Source organism: Poecilia mexicana, unplaced genomic scaffold (genome assembly GCF_051168715.1).
Source record: "Poecilia mexicana isolate PSO_F unplaced genomic scaffold, ASM5116871v1 scaffold_7, whole genome shotgun sequence".
Lineage (NCBI taxonomy): Eukaryota > Metazoa > Chordata > Actinopteri > Cyprinodontiformes > Poeciliidae > Poecilia > Poecilia mexicana.
Window position 1 is genome coordinate 30945777 of NW_028263376.1, and position 20525 is coordinate 30966301.

At 40.1% G+C, this 20525-nt stretch overlaps 1 protein-coding gene across 1 annotated transcript; it reads right to left on the bottom strand.

The window, feature by feature from the left end:
• Window positions 1-1485: 1485 nt before the first annotated feature.
• Window positions 1486-19472, bottom strand: LOC106911071 (excitatory amino acid transporter 3-like). The gene is made up of 12 exons (XM_088007556.1): window positions 19346-19472; window positions 16558-16698; window positions 16184-16276; window positions 15748-15859; window positions 12503-12545; window positions 12361-12414; window positions 10603-10750; window positions 10167-10372; window positions 9710-9942; window positions 8592-8786; window positions 7817-7951; window positions 1486-2040 (listed from the first exon to the last, which is right to left on the bottom strand). The coding sequence occupies exons 1-12, from the start codon at window positions 19392-19394 to the stop codon at window positions 1935-1937; spliced, it is 1515 nt and encodes a 504-aa protein (XP_087863682.1). The 5' UTR covers window positions 19395-19472; the 3' UTR covers window positions 1486-1934.
• Window positions 19473-20525: the final 1053 nt, after the last annotated feature.

The window sequence follows — 20525 nt, forward strand, 5'->3', positions numbered from 1 at the left end:
TATAAAAAAAATTGTCTTGAAATGATCTACAATGATTCATTACATATTTACAGATATTAAAATATTTTTAGTTAGAGTGACCCAAATTTAAACATGAAGAAAAGTGATGTATAACTTACAAGTAGGAGGCAAGGTGTAGCATCCACCTCCGCTTCATAAAAAGGACTGCTGCTCTTCTAAAAGGTCACATGAACCTCAATACCTCTTTTATTTGGACAAAAATATGTCTGGAGGTATTTTAAATCATTCCCCCCAAAAATAAAATAAAGAGCAACGTGAGGTACAGATATGTGGTTTGTCACCATGCCATAGAGGGATAATATTAACTTTTTTGATTTTAGCAAATGGCTGCAATGAAACAAAGACTGACAAGTTTAAAGCGCTTTGAATACTGTATTTCCAGCTGTTTTGTGGGTTATTGTATGGCTGTATGTGAGATTCATGGTTCAGGATTTAATTCAGTTTAAGTCATTTTTCATCAGTTTTCTTCAACACATCTATTTCCAGAAGCTGCAATTTATCACAGGCTACACTGTGAAAAAACACCTGAAGCTATTTTTATTAACTGTAACCTACTATTCAATGTTTCCTTAAAACTTTTTAATTATAACCAGTTTTTAATCTATAATTAGACAGTTAACTCACAGCAAGGCTCACTGTGAACACCACAGGCCACACCCTGCAGTTACTTTCATTGCTTATGTAACCTGGTTGTATTTCTGTTATAATTACACAAAATGTATATTTTTTTGTTGTTTGTATTGTTTCTCACCTGACTGAAACACCCCTACAAAACTTTGTCATTGTTTTAACCGTGTTACTTTTTTATTTCTTCTTCTGTGGTATTTTCTTTAAATTGTTTGCGCCCCTTAGACCCTCCCCTTTTGTCATGTCCTGCCAGAGAGGCGTGTCCTGTTTATTTTTCATCTAAATACATCCATAGATTTATTAAGGTAATTTTTGTTACGTCCCTTTGTTTTGTGTAGGACTTGGAGCGGGCGGCCTATAACAGTTGTTTTCTGTTTGTTTTTCCCGTCAGAGTAAATCAAGAAACCATCCTTTTAAAGACGAACCACGTCAAGGCCTGATTAATCAATTAAACCAGCACAACACACAAAGGATCCGGTTAAACTCATCATTACTGTAGATTTTCCTTTTGTAGCTTGAGTGTTAATCAAAAGCATCTTGCAGTTAATTCCTCATTCAACAACACATTAGGTGAATGTCTTGCAGATTTTCTGTTTTTCTTTGTGATTTCTTTTCTGAAGAATGTTTGTTGCTGGATTTTTTAACTGCGCCAGTTAATTTCATCTCGGCTGACTAACTCATTGCTAATCTTGATCAAATTTTAAAATGATGCATGGCAAACAGTTTCCTAAGAATAGAAGCAGCATGTTCAACTTAGCAAACACGCAAAAAACTTGAACAATAAAATCCAGAATAGTAAATGCATAATACTTAATTACTAAAAACTTAATACATTAGTGGTATATAAGTAGGTAATTTAATGGTTGCAAAACCTGGAATAAAATGGAAAAAAATACAGATGAATGAACTGATATAACACCATCCAACTAGCAATAACTGTAGGCGAACAGGGAAATGATCAGCTCAGACATCCCTGTCCTGAGGTTTCAGCCTGTTGGAGTGAATGTGGTGCAGAGACGAGGTGAAAAGGATGCAGGGGGGATGAGCTGGTCATCAGGCTCCAAACCGCTGAAGTCCTTTTCGGCCTCTCTAACAGCTCTAACACCAACAAGAAAAATAGAAAACGTAGTCGATTATAATCTGGATAAATTTTTCAATGCAAAGAAAGAATTTAAGAAATATAAGGATATTTACACATTTGGACTATTTTACCCATTCGGAGGTGGTATTGACCTTATTCCTATATTGTGTCTTTGCAAATGAAGACGTCATTTTAATGATCTCATTTACCTCTTGTTGTCATAGGCCATCAGCTCATCGTAGCACAGATAATTGATGACAGCCACACCAAAGCAGTCTCCCAGCACATTCTCCATAGTGTTGAAATGGTCTCTGAAGAGCACAGAGGAAGAGAAGAAGCATGCTGTCAGACTCAACTATGTTTTCTTGAAGGTTTTATGTCCCTCACTCTACAACAACCAGCTGCACCAACTCTTCTATTTAGTGACGCATTCAGGGTAAATCAAACCATAAACAAGTGATGGGTGATATGCCGATACAGATCAAGGTAAAAATATCTATTGTGCTGCTTCTCTTCTATCGTTTCTATCACTATATGCTCTAGTGCTTTCAATGGGCGGCTATTCTTCTTTTTGCAGTAACTAAACATGGACATTTTCTGGGACTTCATGCATAAAGCGGCGTGCGGCGCCACATTCTACGCACGAGTCGGCATGTATAAAAATGAACGTTGCATCAAAGTTTGCGTAAATGTACGCACACTTTTTCGCTGGTGTGAAAATGTGCGGCAGCCACACAAACTTTTTTTGTGAACGATATCAAACTACAAATTGTCAAAACTCACCTAAATACACTGACATCTGACTATTCAGTTATTTAGACCAAGAAGCATCAAACCAGATGTTGTTTTCATGATTTTAATATTTTATTGTTTCAACGTAAACGATGAAACTGAACCGCATTTATCCTCACACAATAACTTAACACGCAGACAAAATAAAGAAAATAAAAAGATGTGAAAACTTCACAATGATGTAACGCATAGAACTGTGCGCCGGATAACTATGGGATAATATCATTCTCACTAAAAAAAGAAATCAGGTTTCAGCAGATTAACTCCAAAGAGGCCAGGTTTGATTATTTTAAGGTGATCAAGGTGTGTAGACATTCACACGTAGCTGCGCAAAGGGGCACACCTCTGTGCTGTGTCCCAATTACACAGCACAACGTAATTGTAGCACAGCGCTTTGGCTCTGATGGAGAACACCCCCAATGGAAGGATTCAGAGGGAGCGATTGATCACAGATCAATCATATTGATCTGCTGGAAATGTTAATGATAGTTTATCAGTTTTTAAATTGCCTGAACTGATCATCCTGGATCTCTGAGCAAAGCTTAAAGAAGGAGCCTTGCGGTACCGGTACCGTCAGTCGAGCCGCCCGCTTTGTGAATGAGCCTTTATGGATCCTCTTTATTCTGTAAACGTACAACTTATACTCATGATTCTACTATTTAAAATAAACGTTCACATTCCCCACTCAGAGCCCTCCGACACGCTGTTATTCTTTAAATCCCTGTTGGACGCGCTACTGTTCAAACAGATTTCTTTATTTATTTAATTTGGATTTTTTTTCTTTAAAATTTATTATTTGTTTTTGTGAGGTGACCTTGTGCCCTAAAAGCACATTTTAAATAAAATATAGAATTATTGGGACCTGCCCATAGCATTACATATGTAATGCATGGCAGCCACCTATTGTTCTACACCCCATAGAAGGTCTTTATTATTTTTATTCCATATTTTTCTTCCGTTACCGTTAATGCGGCTTGTACCGTTGCGTGCCCACCCACAAAAGTGGTATCAAAACGTTTGTCTCGCATTGGAGCTATTATTTTTATTGGGGATCGGAGTTACGACGGCGACGTAAAAAGTGAAAAACGAGCGAAATTTCCAACTGCCGAAACGCAGAGTGTAACTGACACCAACTGCCACTTTTTTAGAGTGAGAAAAAGAGTGGATTTTTGACCCCAAAGTAATTTTGAAATTGCTGTCATGGCTGCAAAAATTGCTCTATTGGTATGAAAGTCAGTCATGACATTGATGCGCATGCCTGCTCCCGTAAAATGTTTTCAAAATTTCTCTAGGGCTGACGGTTTTCTGTCAAGGTGCTTCAGAGCAAAATCAAGTCACAGGGTACCTTCAGGCACTCCACCATTCATTTTCAGACTTTTCTGAAAAATTTCTGAGCTCAGCGCACACCATTTTTCTCTCATCACTGCAATTACTGTGAATGAGCTACAGATATGAATCGCGGTACTATCGGAGACGACAAATAGCCCTCTCATATGCTTCAAACGGTTTTTGGATCGGCCTTACGGATCCTGAACGGGAAGCAGTTGTTCGGACTGCTAACTGGGTGTCTCATAAAGTTAAAGTCTCTGACACACACAGCAGATTCATCACTATAGCAACAGAATACAGAGGAAGGCACAGCTGCTGGTTTGGATTACAAAGAGTGTGTCTGAATGGGGTATATGCCACGAGAGGTGGTGACGTATTTCCGTTTGAATTTATTCCACATAGATTGGTTCCGGGTCCTGCTTGTTCCTATTGTTCTTGGCCGAAGCTGCAAGATCTGTACCATGAAAAAGACACAAAACTTAAAATATCTGTGAGCTGTTGGTACAACAACTGAGTTTTGTGGTGTGCCGTTGTTTCCAGTAATTAGTCGGTACCATCCAGTGCTTAGTTTTTTCATTTTCCAGCCGATATCAAGGCGGCAGCGGACTGTAGCCAAAACTTAGCCACTACAGCTAACACGCGGTTTGTAGCTGCCTGCTATTTCAAAGCTTGAGGATATTGAAGATCCAGCGTCAGAAATGGGAAGATGGGGGATATTAAGGGAGTTGTACGTGGTTCGTTTAGTGGAATAATTTGTTGGAGGAAAATAATGCCGGAGGAAATCCACTGCAACGGGAACAGGCTGAGAACAGAGGCAGCGATTCGGCACAAGGTAAGTCAATACGTGTGTTGATGTGCGTTTGTGTTATACGGAGTATGAAATTATTTTTAGGCAACTCCTTAGTTTTTGTTTATATGACAATTATATAAAATACATTTAACATGCAGTCGGAGCGATACCGAGCACGGTAATTTAAAAACAGCCAAGAGCAGCAACGCTCCAAACCACACAAGAAGTCAGTCAGATTAAGGTCCAAAACCTTCGCTTTACAGCCGTTTAAGTGGCAACGACCCACATAAAAAACCCACAGAACAAATGGTGCAAATCACGTATTTCCCGAATCCCGAATATATGATTATCTACCTTTGTTGTTTCATAATTATTATCCATGTTAGAGTGAATTTTTCCACTTGACTGCTATAATCTGTTCTTGCGTTATACAATGTAATTTCTCTTTTTTTCCCTCTGAGATTCTGCTTAGAAAATGAGGTTGTGAAGTTACATCCTCCTGCTGCTTTTTGTTTTTAAAATGGTTAACGGTTACTGTGGACAAACCCAGCAAGGACCAAGTGAAAAACTCCATCTCTAACACAGAGTGACCTGTGCACCAGAAGCAGGCTATGTGGAAAAAAATGCGGAAGTGCTAAAACGGAAGTCCGTGGCATATACCCTATTCAGGGTCTGCATCCTTCGAAGGACGGATTTGTAGGCCGATTACGTCATAGTGTGGTGACAAGGCCTGTCCGAATTCAAAGACTCCTTCAAATGCTCCTTCTTTTCCCCAGATTTGAAGGATGGGTCCGGTGTATCCTTCACGGCCCACAATATCCCATAATTCATTGCGGGTTCCAACTGGGCGTTCAGGCAGAGCGTCAATGGCGATGAATAGCGAATAATTATTTAGCCTTATAACACTTTAAATGACACAACGTGATTTAGTACGTTTGTAGGCGAGAATGTAAGTGTGTAAATCTCAAATATCTGCTCGGTTCATCAATACATCACCTAATTGCAATATTGCTCTGACATTTTCGGACCTGTCTGCTACCGCTGCGTTAACAGCCAGCTCAGCTGTCAGCTGGCCGGGAGCTCCAGGTTCAGTATACCGAGAGAAAACACCTAACTTCTGGCACATTGTTATAAAAACTCCCGCTAGCTTTCCCCAATGAATGGGAGTTAAACACCGATATTATTCAGACAGGTCTGGTTGAAAAATGTTTGGTTTATAAAGTATTTCAAAGCAGAGGCACATCGGTTTGATTGATTAATTAAAGTTAAGCCTTCAAACATTACGGTTTATTTAACCGTAATGTCCTATCTGCGACGTGGAGAGTATTTTAATGAATAATTTGTATTTCTTGTAGAAAAGTGCAGTTCACATTTGAACATTTTAGAATCAAACTAAGAGATTTCCTTTTTGCTATGGAACATCCTTTACTATAAAAGGTGAAGAATAATATAGAAATCAGTAATACATGACTGAAAAACAAACTTCGGCTCCGTTGGTTTTTCTCCTCTCTGCTTCGCGCTGTCACCGTTGCTTGGCAACATGAGTTACGCTGAGGTGGGGGCGGGGACAGTTGGTGAAGGCTACACCTGTCCGGATCCACAGATATTTTTCTTCCAGACTTAGTTTATTCCCGGCCTTCGAAGGACCCGTCCTACGTAGACCAGTCCTTCGAAGGATGCAGACCCTGAATTTGGACACAGCCAAAGACTCTGTAGTCCTAAACATGGCGGAACACTCAATTATTACAGAGGAGGCCTCAGCTGGCAGTTAGAACTACTTGCTGTTTTGGGCATTATACAGGTGGATTAACCAAACCACTGTTACACATTGGATTAGTGTGGTTATGAAAATGACGTTTACTGAAAGTTTCAAACTAAAACTCGCGGTGCAATAATATCAATCTTTTTTTATGTTTTTTTTTTTTCTCAGGATAGTGAGAACATTAGCATTTCATGGGTGTCTCAAAGATAGAAATCCTTCCCCAGCTTTCTGTCTCACACACACAGCATTTGGCTGGGGATTCATCGCTATAGCAACAGAATACACAGAAAGGCAGAGCTGCTGGTTTGGACTACAAACCAGCAGCCATAACTGCCATAACTGTAGTTCTATCTGTGGCCAAGACTCAGTTAAAACAGAGGCCTGAGCAGCATGTCAGAACTACAACATGGCGAAACTGTCTGTTACTATAGAGGAGGAGTTGGCTGGTATTATAAACTACTTGTGCTTTGAGCATCATATAACTGATTTAACCCGATCACTATTACACATGGAATTAGTGTGGCCATTTCAAATGACACTCATGAAAATTTTCAAAATAAAAGCCCCAGTAATCCTGTTCAGTAGGTGCACCGCCGCAGGCGGTGCTATTACATTAAGTTTAATAATCTTTTTTCCTGGAGTTAGTGCACTACCGTAGGCGGTGCAATAATATGAGCTTTTATTAGCATTTTCTCCCAAGTTATGGCCGTGGTGAGGCCCCGTGGCTTGCCGGGGCCTCACCACGAGGAGCAGGCCGCAGGTGCGATTGAATCGAATTTCCTCCTTTAACAGGCTTTGGCGGTATTTTAGTGTCCAAACAAAAAAGACACTGTCCAGCGTAAAGATTACTTATCGTTTGAGGTCGAAGTTGAGAAAAAGTGCCAGGAAATAATCGGGGAAAAAAAATAGCTAACCTGGCAGGAGCACACCAAGACACAACTTACTCCACTGCCATTCAGCCCAAAGTCTCCGAATTTAACTACATTTAAATATGAATAACTACTATATCTGTTTACTACGATTCAGTGATTTGGAGGAGACAGACGTCCAGCTCAGATCCTTCCTCCCCAGAAATCACAGTGATCACTTCATAGAGAGTTGGAGTCATCCCTGCTTCCTGAACTACCTGGCTCAAAAATAGGGTCGCAGTTCTTCAGAACCAGCTCCCTCCTCTTCATCACTCCATCTAGATTCTTCAGAAAATCCTCAAATCTTTGCAAAGAATCGCTCAGAACTTTCTCTCCATCTGTGTACTCAGCCTAGTTGTATAGGGTTTGATTTATCCTGATTACATCACAAGACAATTTATTATAAAAAGCTGTTTAAATCATGTAAGTGGTTTTGTCATTTCAGTGATGCTTCAAAGTAATTTTGAAACACAAATAGCAGGCTGTGAGCATCAAGTTGAACTTACAGAAGCCATCCCACCACCAGCAGAATGTAGGTTTCCTCTGCAGGCAGTCCTAGAGATGTCAGAACCAGGATGGTGGTCATAGCTCTCATTACTGGGAGCCCTGCAGTTCCAAAGCTGACGATGGAAACAGTCAAGCTGCAAACCAAGCACAGCCTTCATGAGCATTTTTGTCTAAGGTACAACACACAAGCCTTTTCTCTTTAATTTTATTATGTAAAATTTACATTTTTGAGCTTACATCATCAAAAACATACCTGGAGTGTCGCATTCTTTGATGCATTTTTTGAGAAATCCTTTAATCTCCCATGACAACCACTCAGCTGTGCTTCTGTGGACTGATTGGCACTTTCAGACAAATCTCTGAAAGTGGCAGCTGGGAAACTTGGAGCTGCAGTTTACAAGGTTCTGAGTTTCCGCCTCACAGAGCACCCCTCTCCCACAACTCTTACACTCAGCTCATTCAGACTAGCCAGCAGCAATTAGCAAACATGTGGAACTGTGCATTTCCTGAACTCGGTATATGAGCTACTTCTGAGTTCAACACAAGTAGAAACTTAGTTAAAAGGTTAATAGAGGAGCGCTGTTCTGATGACTTTCTGAAGGCAGTTTCAAAGTGTATAATTTTTGGAGATTTCAGTTTCCAAGTAATTTATATTTGATATAGACTGCATTTTTATAACAACTAAAGGTAACATAGTTACTTGGTTCTTTTAAGAAAAAAAATTATTCGACTGCATTTTTTCTTAATTTAAGGCACTTCTAGGAAGCGGCTTACCCAATGGAGATTATCTGGCTGACATCCAGCGTGATGTCATTTTTCTGGGCTATAAAGACGACGGCGATCACTTCATAGAGAGCGGTCCCGTTCTTGTTGATGATGGCGGCGATGGGCAGCATGAGGTGCAGGAGTTTCTTATTGACCTTCACCTTCTCCTCACAGCATTGAAGGGTGATGGGCAGAGTGGTGGCGCTTTGGCAGAAAGCACATTCTTTATTGGTGCACCGTTCTTATGTGGAAACTAGAAAAGTGGGTTAGGATACCAACATGGTCACGTGTGACCCATGGTGACACCGGTAAGTCTATATAGTCACGTGACAATGACAGCTCAGTCCCTTTTCATCTTCTGGCATGCAGGTTGATAGGTGGTAAGAATTTGATTATTGCTTGTCGCTGGTAGCCTCGAGACTGCGGTCGGAGCTGTGGGGATTTTCTCGCCCTCCAGAGGCTGCGCAAGCTCTTCATTGATACAACTTTGTTCTTTGATTGGTAAGTTGTTTTTTCTCTTTAATCGACGGGAGCGGCGGCGTCAGCTCCCACGTCGATTTTTCTGTTGCTGGTGGTACGGCGTTGGCCAACTCCGACCGGCTTGTTGCTTAGCTGTATCGGCTCGTAATTGTGGCACCCGCGTTCGGATTGCCTTAGTTATTGTATTGCAGCGGGATTGCTTTCCCTTTATTGTGCCGCCGTGTTCGGCTTGCCTATATTTGTTTAATCGCAGCCGTTTTCGGGCTTGCTTTTGTTAACGTGCAGCCGTGTTCGGCTTGCCTCATACGATATTGCAACCGTGCTACGGTGTCGTAGTGCTCCTTCCAGCTATTTTCTCTCCTTGGAACCCCTGGTGGCGTTTTCTGCTCGACCGGGTTCCCTAGTCCATTACGCTAAGTGTCAAGAGTGGCGATTTCAGCTCGACCTGACCTTGTCTTGTGAGCGTGAGATGCTGGACATGCCAGGCTGCAGAGACTGTTTGGCCCCTCTCCAGTTGGAGGATGGGCATGACCTTTGTCCCTCTTGTTTGGGGCCAGATCACCTGAGGGAGGCCTTGACTGATACGGCCTGCCCTAATTGTTCTGTTCTGCCCTTGTCCCTGCATATTCTGTCTCGGGGACGCCCACCACCAGGGGAGTGGAGGCTCCACCCGGAGGTAGTGGGGGTCATTTGGGAGAAATACGGCATAGCGGCTGTGGACTTGTTTGCGTCCCGGGAGACAACACATTGCCCGCTTTGGTTCTCCCTGGCAGACAGTGCCAGTCCTCTGGGTCAGGATGCACTGGCACACGATTGGCCAAGAGTGCTGCTCTATGCTTTTCCGCCACTTCCCCTGATAGGCCCAACGCTCCTGAGAGTCCTTCAGGAGGGGCATCAGGTCCTTCTAGTGGCCCCCTTGTGGCCGGCGAGAACCTGGTTTCCACTGCTGCACAGGCTCTGTTGCAGCTCTCCAATGCCTCTTCCCCACCGGAAGGACCTTCTGTCTCAGCTGAGGGGTCGGATCCTGCATCCCAATCCCAGAGCTGGAGGCGACCGGGATGCCGGGCCGCTATGAGGCACGGCATCTCCTTCTCAGAGTATGACGGAGATGTCGGGCATACAATGACTAACGCCAATAAAGCTGAGACAGAGGAGGTGTACATACCCCAGAAGAACCAGCCCTGAAAGCTTTCCAAGTTTAATGATGGCGCCCCAGTCCTCAATCTCCAGCACCTGGTATGCAACCAGGAACAACACTCCTATTGGCAAGTACCTGAAATAAACCAGTAAGAAGGTTAAAAAAAATAAGTGTTTAAAATCTTTTGCTTTACTAATTTTGATAAGAAAGTTGACAGTTATTCTTGCTGTAAATACAAGAACTGAAATGACATTTCAGTGGTACAGTGTGACTTCCTCTTGTGTTTGACCAGAAGTAAATAAGGGAATATTCATATTAAAAATGGATCTAATTTGGTAAAAGAGTGAAATTATGTAGTGTTTGATTTTACCGCAGGATCCGGTGGAATATGGTTTTTGTCATTGTTGAGGCTTTGAATGACCTCCACAGTGACTTGGGCCTGGCTACCCCACATGTTTAACAAGATGCTGAAGGCAAAAGACCAGTTGATCAGTCCTATCATGTTGGGTCCAGTAACATAACTGCCTATCAGTTTCATCTCAATGTGATTCTGTGCAAAAAAACAGCAAAAAAACATAAATATGCTGGCTCTTACACTCAGAGCAATATTGTAGAAGTTCATTATTATTGGACAATAAATATCACTTTTCCGTAATAAGTCACATTAAAATCCTCAACTGCAATGTATTTTATTTTGATTTATCTTATAAAAAACTTATTTTGGAAAAGAACCAGTCCAGATTGTGAGATGGGAAGAAACAAATTCAATAGAAAAGCCATTATTTACAGCGAACCCTTGTTTCTGTTAGGTGTAATAGTTAAAAATGTATTTATACCACCTGAGAATGTGGACTGGCACTGGGCTAATTCTGAGCCCTCAAACTATTTTAATTGGAGAAGTTTGACGAGATCCGTCGCTCTACCGTAGATCCAGCTGTGAATCTGGCGGGCAGGTTGGAGGAGACGCTTTAATGACACGATTCCGGATCACATTAAGGCCCGATTGATGCACATCCGCTGAGCTGAAAACGGGTTTTGTTCTTTGGTTTCAATGTAGATTATTTCATTATGCTGTGTAATAACTGTAAAAAATAAGGGTAACTACTTCACGGATTTCGCCTATTATGGGTTCTTTTCGGAACGCAACCCCGAACTGCCTCAGGACACATTTTAGGCGCTTTCGCACTGCAAGGAACGGTACTGAACGGTTCCAGCCCTGTTGTGTTCGCATTACACTGAGGGCGCCATCGAAGCGGTACCGGACGTCATTATTTTTAAAACTATATAGTAGTGAGAGCCAGCTGTCAACGGAAAATCAACGTCTGACTAACAACCAACAGCCAATCAGCTTTGGACGTTTGGATGCTCTGCACATTGCACAGCAGCTCATGTTGCCGGCAAAGCGTGCGGTACCTACCGCGGCCACCAAGGGGCATCAAGAGCAATTTATTAGTTTTCTTTTTATCAATAAAATAATTTCGACATACATTATCAAATATATATTATTGTAAAAACAAATCACATATTGTAATTGTGTTTTTGATATGACAGAAATTATTACAAAAAAAAAAATCAGCTCCACTGAGGAGGCCCCTTAGTGACCCTGGGGCCCTAAGCGGCTGCTTAGTTTGCTTATGCCTTGGGCCGGCCCTGCCCCCACCCAATGACAACTCCAGAAAGGCACAACTGCCCTGCCAGGTGGGTCCCATATGGGGAGAAGGAGGGCAGACAATATGGGTCCCATATAGGTTTGTCCGCAGTTTCCACAGCCTAATTTATTATAAGTTATACATGGGCCCAACATGTAGGGCCCATGTAGGCTGTGGCCCGACACGAGCAAACCCATGTGGGCCTGCCGTGATGGGACCCATATTGTCTGCCCTCCTCCCCATATGGGGCCCACCTAGGTATGCTGCCAGAGAGGTGGGCTGAACACAAACACCACCTTTCATTTAAGGTTTTAATTTGGAAGGTTTTAAAGCCATCCCTTTTTCTTCCTGTTCACAATCAAGTGCTCTTGTGTTTTTTGATTACTTCAAATCTAAACAAAATACATTCAAGTTTGTGGATGTAAATTAACATGTGAAAAAGCTCAAGGGCTGTGAAGACTTTTGGAAGGTGTTATAGAAAAAGAACAAATATCAGAAAGAAAATACTCACCTGACAGGTGTGGACAGGTTCTTCTCTTTTAATATAAACAATCTTAGTCTTGTACTGAGAGGAAAATAAATAAACTGTAGAAACTTTCCAAACTCAACATGGGAATTTACACAGTGAGCTGTACTTCTGAATAAAAACATACCTGCTCATGGAAAACTTCAGGAAAGTTCTCCGGAATCATGTTCCTATGTGAGTCAAAGGAGAGTCACAAAAAACTGAACTTGTAGATGTTAGACTTTCTTAGTTGCTTTGGCGCGTTTCTCAAAACAATTTCTACAAACAGCAAAACACCTTGGATTATCTGCAAAAGCCAGTTTCTTTCTCAAAATTAAACATCTGAGTCAATGAACGTGCGAATGCGTCAGTTAAAAGTTCTCATTTCATGGACCTTACCAAGCTCCGCCCAGAAACGCCCCCTAAAATCCCACGTGGCTGCATGTCTCACAAACAAAGCCTCGGAGCTTAGTTTCTATGTAAACATGGCGTCTTTCGTTTCGACTGACTCTCTGCAGAGTATTTCTGAGTCGATTAGTGTAGCATTTATGCCGGATTTTCAAAAAATATCAGCCACGACAATGGACAGGGGAACCAACGAGTTCATGTCATCTTTTTTGGACGACATCAAGATGTTTGAGCCACGCGATGCCTCCAACATTGTGCGCGTCGCAGCGAAATGCTACCGGTCGATGAGGAAAACGGCAGATCCTCACAGCCTCAGCATAAATATAGCTGTGGACAAGATCACTGATCCCTATTGTTCTTGCAAGGCTGGGTAAGTCGGCATTCATGGTTTTGAGGGTTACTTTTGGAATCAGTGATTTCTGTTGTTGGCAAATGTTTGAGTGTGCCTAGGCCTCATACTCGATGCTAGCGCGGCTAACACGATTAGTTTAGTAAAAAGTATTTTCAGGTAAAATAAAATCTTTAATGTATGTCAGATACGGTACACATTGCATATTGATCTGTTCAGCTAACGTAAGACTGTGTAACAGACAGGCTTCAAGGTGTAGAAGTTGTATCGGTACTGCCATTGTGCTGTACTTAGCTAAAAGGTTTTCATAATGGATGTGTTAATTACTGACTTTCTTTTTTCATTCATTAAACACAAAGAAAGCAAAGTAATAATACTTACACCAGCACACAGTCCTTTGTTCTTATTGATCCTACGACGGTTGAGCTGCAAATGCGGTCGTCCACAAGCTTTGATCCAAGCAAGACTTTCCGTTTCAGATTTTGGAAATCTGTGAATTTTATTTCCGCAAGTACGATCAGGATACCTGACATTGCCTGAACAGATTCCCCACTGACAGTGGAGAACCGTTCTTTATGGAGTCCTGACTTAAAAACGTTCTGCCGGTCTGCTAGTCCACAACGTACATTAGCATATGTTTACTACTGTAGCTTGTGTTTGTGAGACGGTCACCACGTGGTAGCTGACGTGAAATGGGCATTAGCCAATGAAACGCGGCCCCTGTGGTAAGGTCCATTGTGACAGTCAAATTGATTGGTCATGCTGTCAATATAGTAGTGTGAAGGGATGTTGTAAACTGCAGCTAAAGTTTTGATGAGTATTGTAAATTGTAATTGTGGGAGGTTAATTTCAAGACTGTAAAATTCACATTTATCCTTTTACTGTAATCTGTTTACAGACCACATCAATTTGGTACAGAAAGAACAAGACAAAACTGCAGAGCACAAAGAAAAAAAAAACAAACAAAAACAAAGTAGAAATGGGAACAAGGGGTGTTTTTGTTTAATTTATTTATTTTTTATTCCTGCCGAATTGAAGGACTTCGACTCGGCGGGACATTTAATGTTTTTGATTGTTTATTCAATGTTAATGACTGTTTTTGTGTTTAATGATGTAAAGCACTTTGAAATGCATTGCTGCTGAAACGCGCTATACAAATATAATTAGATTGATTGATTGTAGAAAGAAATGAGAAACTTCTTTTTGATGTGCTCAAGAGGCACAATAATGTGAAGATTGAACAAGTTTTTGTGAATTTTTATTCTGTTCTGAGAAAAGCACCAAACCAACTGAGAAAACTAAGATGAGGATATAATCTTTCACTGATTTCACACATAAACCAACATAGTTTTAACACAAACAATAGGAAGAAAAAGCTTTCATATCCCTTTAACTTTTCCATATTTTGTCACATTATAAACATAAGTATTTCATTGGAATGGTGAGGGTTGAAAAACGCTGCAATCCAAGTGATGTCTCCTCCATTAGATGGCAATACTGCACATCTAAACATTGCTTGCCAACCTCCATAAAAACACTGCTACTGAAAAACAAACTGATTTGTAATTTGCTTCTTTAGGACACCAGTCACTTGAAGAATTATGATTTGAATTACAATCACTAATCTGCTCAGGGTAATCACAATAAGAAAATAGTAAAAATAACAAACCTGGCAACATGGATACTTTTTAAAAACAATTGAAATTCATCATCAGAATTAAAAGTCAAAATTCTTATTGCAGGACATTTATCACAGTAAATGATAAGCAAAGCAATAAATGTCCACCCCTAAATTATGAGATTAGATTACACACACATGTTTTAATACTCATCAAGCAACTTCTTAGGGCTATTGATTGCATTCAGAGAAAAGGTGTTGAATACTTTTGCACACCACTTTTTCAGTTTTTTATTTGTAAAAAATATTTTAATTGTATAATTTCCTTTGTATTTCACAAATGAAAGCTTAAGGGTAAATTCAAGCTGGAAGACTCTCCTCAGTTTATCGGCATCACTCAATTACTTCACCTTTGCCTCAGCCAATCAGCACCGGAGCGCTGCCCTTTTCAAGCTAATCACCACGCAAGAGTTCCTTCAAAAGGTCAAGCAACCACGGGGCCACCTGCTCCTCAGACACACTTCGACCCACCTCCTGTCCGTCTCCACCCTCATCCTCGTGGGCATCTTCCAGACGCCCCCCAGGCTCCTTCTTCTTTAGGGTCCTCTCCACCACCAGTGACCGGACCCGGGGAAGACTACCCTGAGCTTTGCCCCGAGCCGATCGTCAAAGCTCACGGCGATTCTCAGCACCCAAGTCTTCTGCCGGTGTCTGAGCGCCAAAGAACTTCGGGTCAATAAAACTTTCTAACTGCTGTTTTTTTTTTTTCTTTGTGTGAATCTCTCCAGATTGAATTGTATGCCACTTTGTGTTGGCCTTTCATATGAAATTCCAATGAAACACATTTATGCTTGTGATTGTAATGTCACAAAATATGGACAAGTTCAAGGAGTATGAATATTTTTGCAAGTCACAGTATTTGTTAGAGATCATAAAAACATCTATTGAATCTTTTCTAAGCAGGAAACCATTATTATGAAGAAAATCATTAATTTTGCCCAAATACTTCTTCTCTCACCTTAAAAGGTCCTGAAGGACCAAATGAACGGAGAAGGCTGGGACATCCAGTTTTTCAGTGGATAAAATGTCTTGCCCCTCACCAGGCTTAGCCATTAGCGCCAGAGTCAGTCCTACAACACAAATAATCTACAAATATATCACCTCACGCTGACTATCTGGTCTAAAATTCCATCGTTTTAGATTAACCTATTCTTCTTAGCTTATGATGATGTGGATTTTTAAAATCTTTATTGCATTCTGTTGCTATTGTTTTATATTAGCTTTTAACAGTACAGCAATCTTGATTGTCCTGAAATCCACTTTCAAATGACCAGTTGTATGATTTTTTTTTTCAACAAGTCTCAGGCGTCATGTCAAAACAACAACACAATACACTCTACATATGGTGGTCTTGATAAATCTACATTAGAATTTGCTACCTATGATAAAGTTACCAATAGCTACTGCAATGAAGGTAGAACCACAGATGTGTGTTCCAGCGAAGATGGCCGTTTTCTTGGACATTCGGTTGTTTAATTCAGTTACGCCTGAGAAATGAGAGCAGAACCAGAAGTTCATGTGGTGCCTGAACAATGACTAGGACAAAATGCTAGTTTATGTGTGTCCCAACAATGGTCTAAATGTCTGAACTAATCTTCTTTATCTTATATTTTTTAGTCACAAGAAATAATAGGTAAGAACGCCGTATGAATCTAATGTCCAGATACAGAATTAATCCAGCATTTATCCACAAAACAATGTGTGAGCAACTTTCAAATTCATCTTTATAAGTTCATACATCAAGTATCTAGGTTCATATTTAGCTTGCCTGAAATCACGCTTGTCACAACGAGGGGTACAGCAAATATCTGAAGCATGTTTAGAAATATTTCTGCTGCCAGTTGGATCCAGCGAATATGATATGGATTTAGAGGAACTTGAAGCTTCAGCAGAACTCCAAGGCCTAACCCTATGAAGCAAACAAATCACAAACACAGATATACATTTGTAAGTGTGAAAATTGGAGTTATGAAATGTAAAATGTTTTATTGTGAAAGGCTCCCTGGATGGGGGAGAGAGCGCAAACGTTCGATGACGACAGAACACCCACTGAGAAAGAGCTCAATTATTTTCTGTGGATTATTCTTCAAAGGAGAATCACAGTAGCTGGACACCCACGAGTCTTACAATTTATATAAACCATCAAGATGTAAAAACAACCCAATGGTATACTTTATAACGGCCATTAGAAATAAAAGGAAATCCTTTTGTATCAATGATAATTTATTCTTCAAAGTTTTCTTCTCTCTAGGTAACATTATACCCTGATGGTAAATAAGTACACCTGTTCAGGGTGTACCTGGCCTCTCACCCAGTATACCTGTTACTGTAGACAGGTATCAGCCACCCTAATGACCCTGGAAGGATAAGTGTGTTCAGATAATGAATGAGCAGATGGATGTATTCTAATTAGGCTTATTTTCAAAAATATCTTTTAGAAATAACAATACTTAGACATATTTTGTTGCCAAGCCTCATCTCTGAATTAAATGTTTTATTTTGATCTGATGTGCAAATTCTACTGTTAAATGATGTGTTTTCATTGTAAACAGAAAATTATTAGAGAAGTGAAGGTTGAAAACATCCATCACTTCGTGAACTGAGTTTCTGAAATAAATGTACTTTTCAATATCATCATGTATTGAACTTCACTTTAACGTATCAAACAGTACCACATGTAAATTTTAAAACACAAATGTTCATCATGAATCGACAGCAGAAGAACTCCCTCATCTGATTAAATGGAAAAGACGGGGACAAAATACTCAACACTCTCAGTCATGATAAAAAATGTCCAATAAATCAAATGACAGGATTAATTAGCAAGAAAAAACTCCTACAATCAAGTTATGAAACTCACAATAAAGAAGCAAAAAAACTTAACATTCCTAATTATATCAACAAAGATTTTTGGAAGGTATTTGGAAAAGATTAAATTTGGTTATTAATACTGACAAGAAAAGTAAATTAGGTTAGGAGAAACTTTCAATTTTTGCAGAAACAAAATGATTAAAACCACTTGTACATTAAATCCATTATAGGCAAAATTAATATACAAAACAATAACAATGAAATATTTGTTACAGTTTTGATTGAAAGTGGAACGACTGAGTTCTTGCAGCAAGAGCTCCAAGTCGGAATACTGATACTCTGAATGAAGAATATGGGTGGGGTTTGAGATATTCTGGGCCGGTTATTGTTTTTTTTTTTGTTGTTTTTTTTAAATTGTCTGAAGTGATGCATACTGCTTGAACCCCTACAGCTTCATAGCTCGTTGTGTTGAGTTTGGCCTTTATTTGGACAGACAAGTTGCCAAAACAGACAAAAATGGTGAATGAAGGCCTGGTTTCTCTACAGAAAGAGCAACAGCAATTTCTGACTAACACCAAAGGCCCTCAACCTGTGCTGAAAATGTAGTCGCTGCTGCAGAGATATAAGATTATTATAAAAACAAAGTACATTAACATCTTGCAATACGATAAATCCACATTTTTAATTGTTTTTATCTGTCACTAACAAATAAGTCATTCAGACTTGAGCTACACTTAATTAATGTCAGGGAAAAATACATAAACATTTCACTAGGGTATTAAGACTGAGCATATAAGGTACACTTACCTCATTTCAGTAAAACCCTGTTTAAACACATTAACTTCTGTCTCATCAGGCAGCAGCTCCACCAAACAAAACATTTAAAAAAGTCACAGGATCTTCAGCAGTAGAAAAAAAGTTAGTACTTATGTAACTCTTCTGATTGTGTTGTTGGTCACCTAGCACAACAAAAGATGAAAAACTCCTCACAATGTGATTGACTGCAGCCAAGTGGTCCGACAGGCTCCACCAACGCTCCTCAGAATTCTTTATTTTTTTTTTTTTAGATGTGATCGTATAGTTTAAACAACACTTACAACGGTTAACAAATTTTCAAAACCAAAACAAAACATTCTTATTCAATGAATCAATCAAAATTAACATCAACAGCAATAAACAGTAAAATAACAGACAACTGCTACATCAATTAACAGTCAAAACACTCATAAACATTTTTCTATATAACAACAAATTCACTGTCTGAACCCACCTAGCACAACAAAAGATGAAAAACTCCTCACAATGTGATTGACTGCAGCCAAGTGGTCCGACAGGCTGAAAAATAAAAGACACAGTTAGCGCCGTGACTGAGTGATCAGCCACGAACACCAACCGGCGCAGCTCCCACTCATAGGGTCACATTTTTCCAGCCCAACCACAAGAAAACTTTACAAATTATATTTATAAATGTTAAATATTCTTACAGTACCTTGTTAATAGTTGAACTAGAAAAATATGACCCTAAGTAAAAAAAGAAGTGAAGAGCTGCCTCTCTCGCACCTCCACCAGCGCTCAGGATTCTGGTGGAGGAAGCCGCGAGAGTGCCTGACGGACCCGTTGCATGCAGTCACTCATCACACCACTAGGTGGCTCCAAACAAAATCAAAAATACATACAACCATCACTATAATCATTTCGATCAAAACTCACACAGACACACGAGCTCTTCTCTCTGTTACACCTACCTAAACCAAGCGAAATCAGGGTAGTGACCTGAAATGAACGATTTTTCATTGTCTTTGTTTCACTTTAATCCAGTGAGCTGAAACAGATGGGCCCGTCTCTAACAGTCAGTTAAGATTATCAGTTGCTGTGTCCCTCTTTGAAAAAATGCTCCGAAAAACATTTTTGGTTTCCATGGATACCTTGGTAAAATAAATAATACAACTTGAACTCTTTAGAAATATAAAAAAAAATACGTGGGTTTTCTGTAATTTGATGTGCTTAAAAACAAATTAGGTTTCGATGGTCTCAATTGGATTAATTAGTTTGTTAATTTAAATAAGGATTTTTGTTTAAACATTGTTTAAACAAAAATAAGTGATTTTAAAAGTTTCAGTTTTAAAAGGATGTTGTTCATTTTTGTCATCCAGTTTTTTTTGGAAAATGCCAGGGAAAACATTCCTGGTCTCCTTGGATACTTCGACCTTGGTTCAAAAACTAATCAGTGTTAATATTCATCTGTTTAAATTAAAAAGACAATGTGCTTGTAATATTAACTCCTTAAACTGTTATTTTATGGGCTTTTTGTTCATGTGACTAAAATATATATATTTTTTTAGAGAATACATCAGTTTATTTAGTTTAGAGTTTAGAAAGAGAGAAGGCGCTTGGCCTGAGCATATTTAAAAGAAAAACATGGTTAATATAGATGGAAATTGTAATATTAAAAGAATGATTTAGAATTACCGGGCCCCTAACCAATAACCGGGCCCCTTACGTGGAGTCAAACTGAAACTGTTGCCGAGGGCGAGGGAAACATTTCTCTGTCTATAATCACATATTTCAATGACTTGAAACCATTCCTCCCTGGCACCTCCAGGCCCGGGCCCCGATCGCGCCCCCCCATAGCTCCGCGCCTGTTGCCCACAATCGCCTTTATGTCTTTAGTGGTGAGGTTTTCCTTTTGGAGCTTCTCCAGAACATTAGATGTAAAGATCTCCAAGATATCTCCCATTGTCTTGAAAAGAAAGCAGGTGGTGATGCGGTCTGGTTTTCCAGCTCCCAGACGTTTACCCTCCTTTGGGGTCAGGACTTCCAACAGGTTGACGAACACCGGTGTCAGGGTTTGGACGGTGACGGTCTCTTCAGACGGGGATCTCATTCTTCTTGGGATAATTGCTTAAAAGTTTTCTGCTAAAATAG

Bases quoted from the DNA above. Each gene is read 5' to 3' on its own strand.
- LOC106911071 (XM_088007556.1), bottom strand. From the start codon at position 19,394: ATGAAAAATCGTTCATTTCAGGTCACTACCCTGATTTCGCTTGGTTTA. The intron at 16,699-19,345 runs GTAGGTGTAACA...TTTGCTTCATAG, and splicing joins CCTGATTTCGCTTGGTTTAG to GGTTAGGCCTTGGAGTTCTG. The intron at 9,943-10,166 runs GTCATACTCTGA...CCCCTCCTGAAG, and splicing joins ATTGTATGCCCGACATCTCC to GACTCTCAGGAGCGTTGGGC.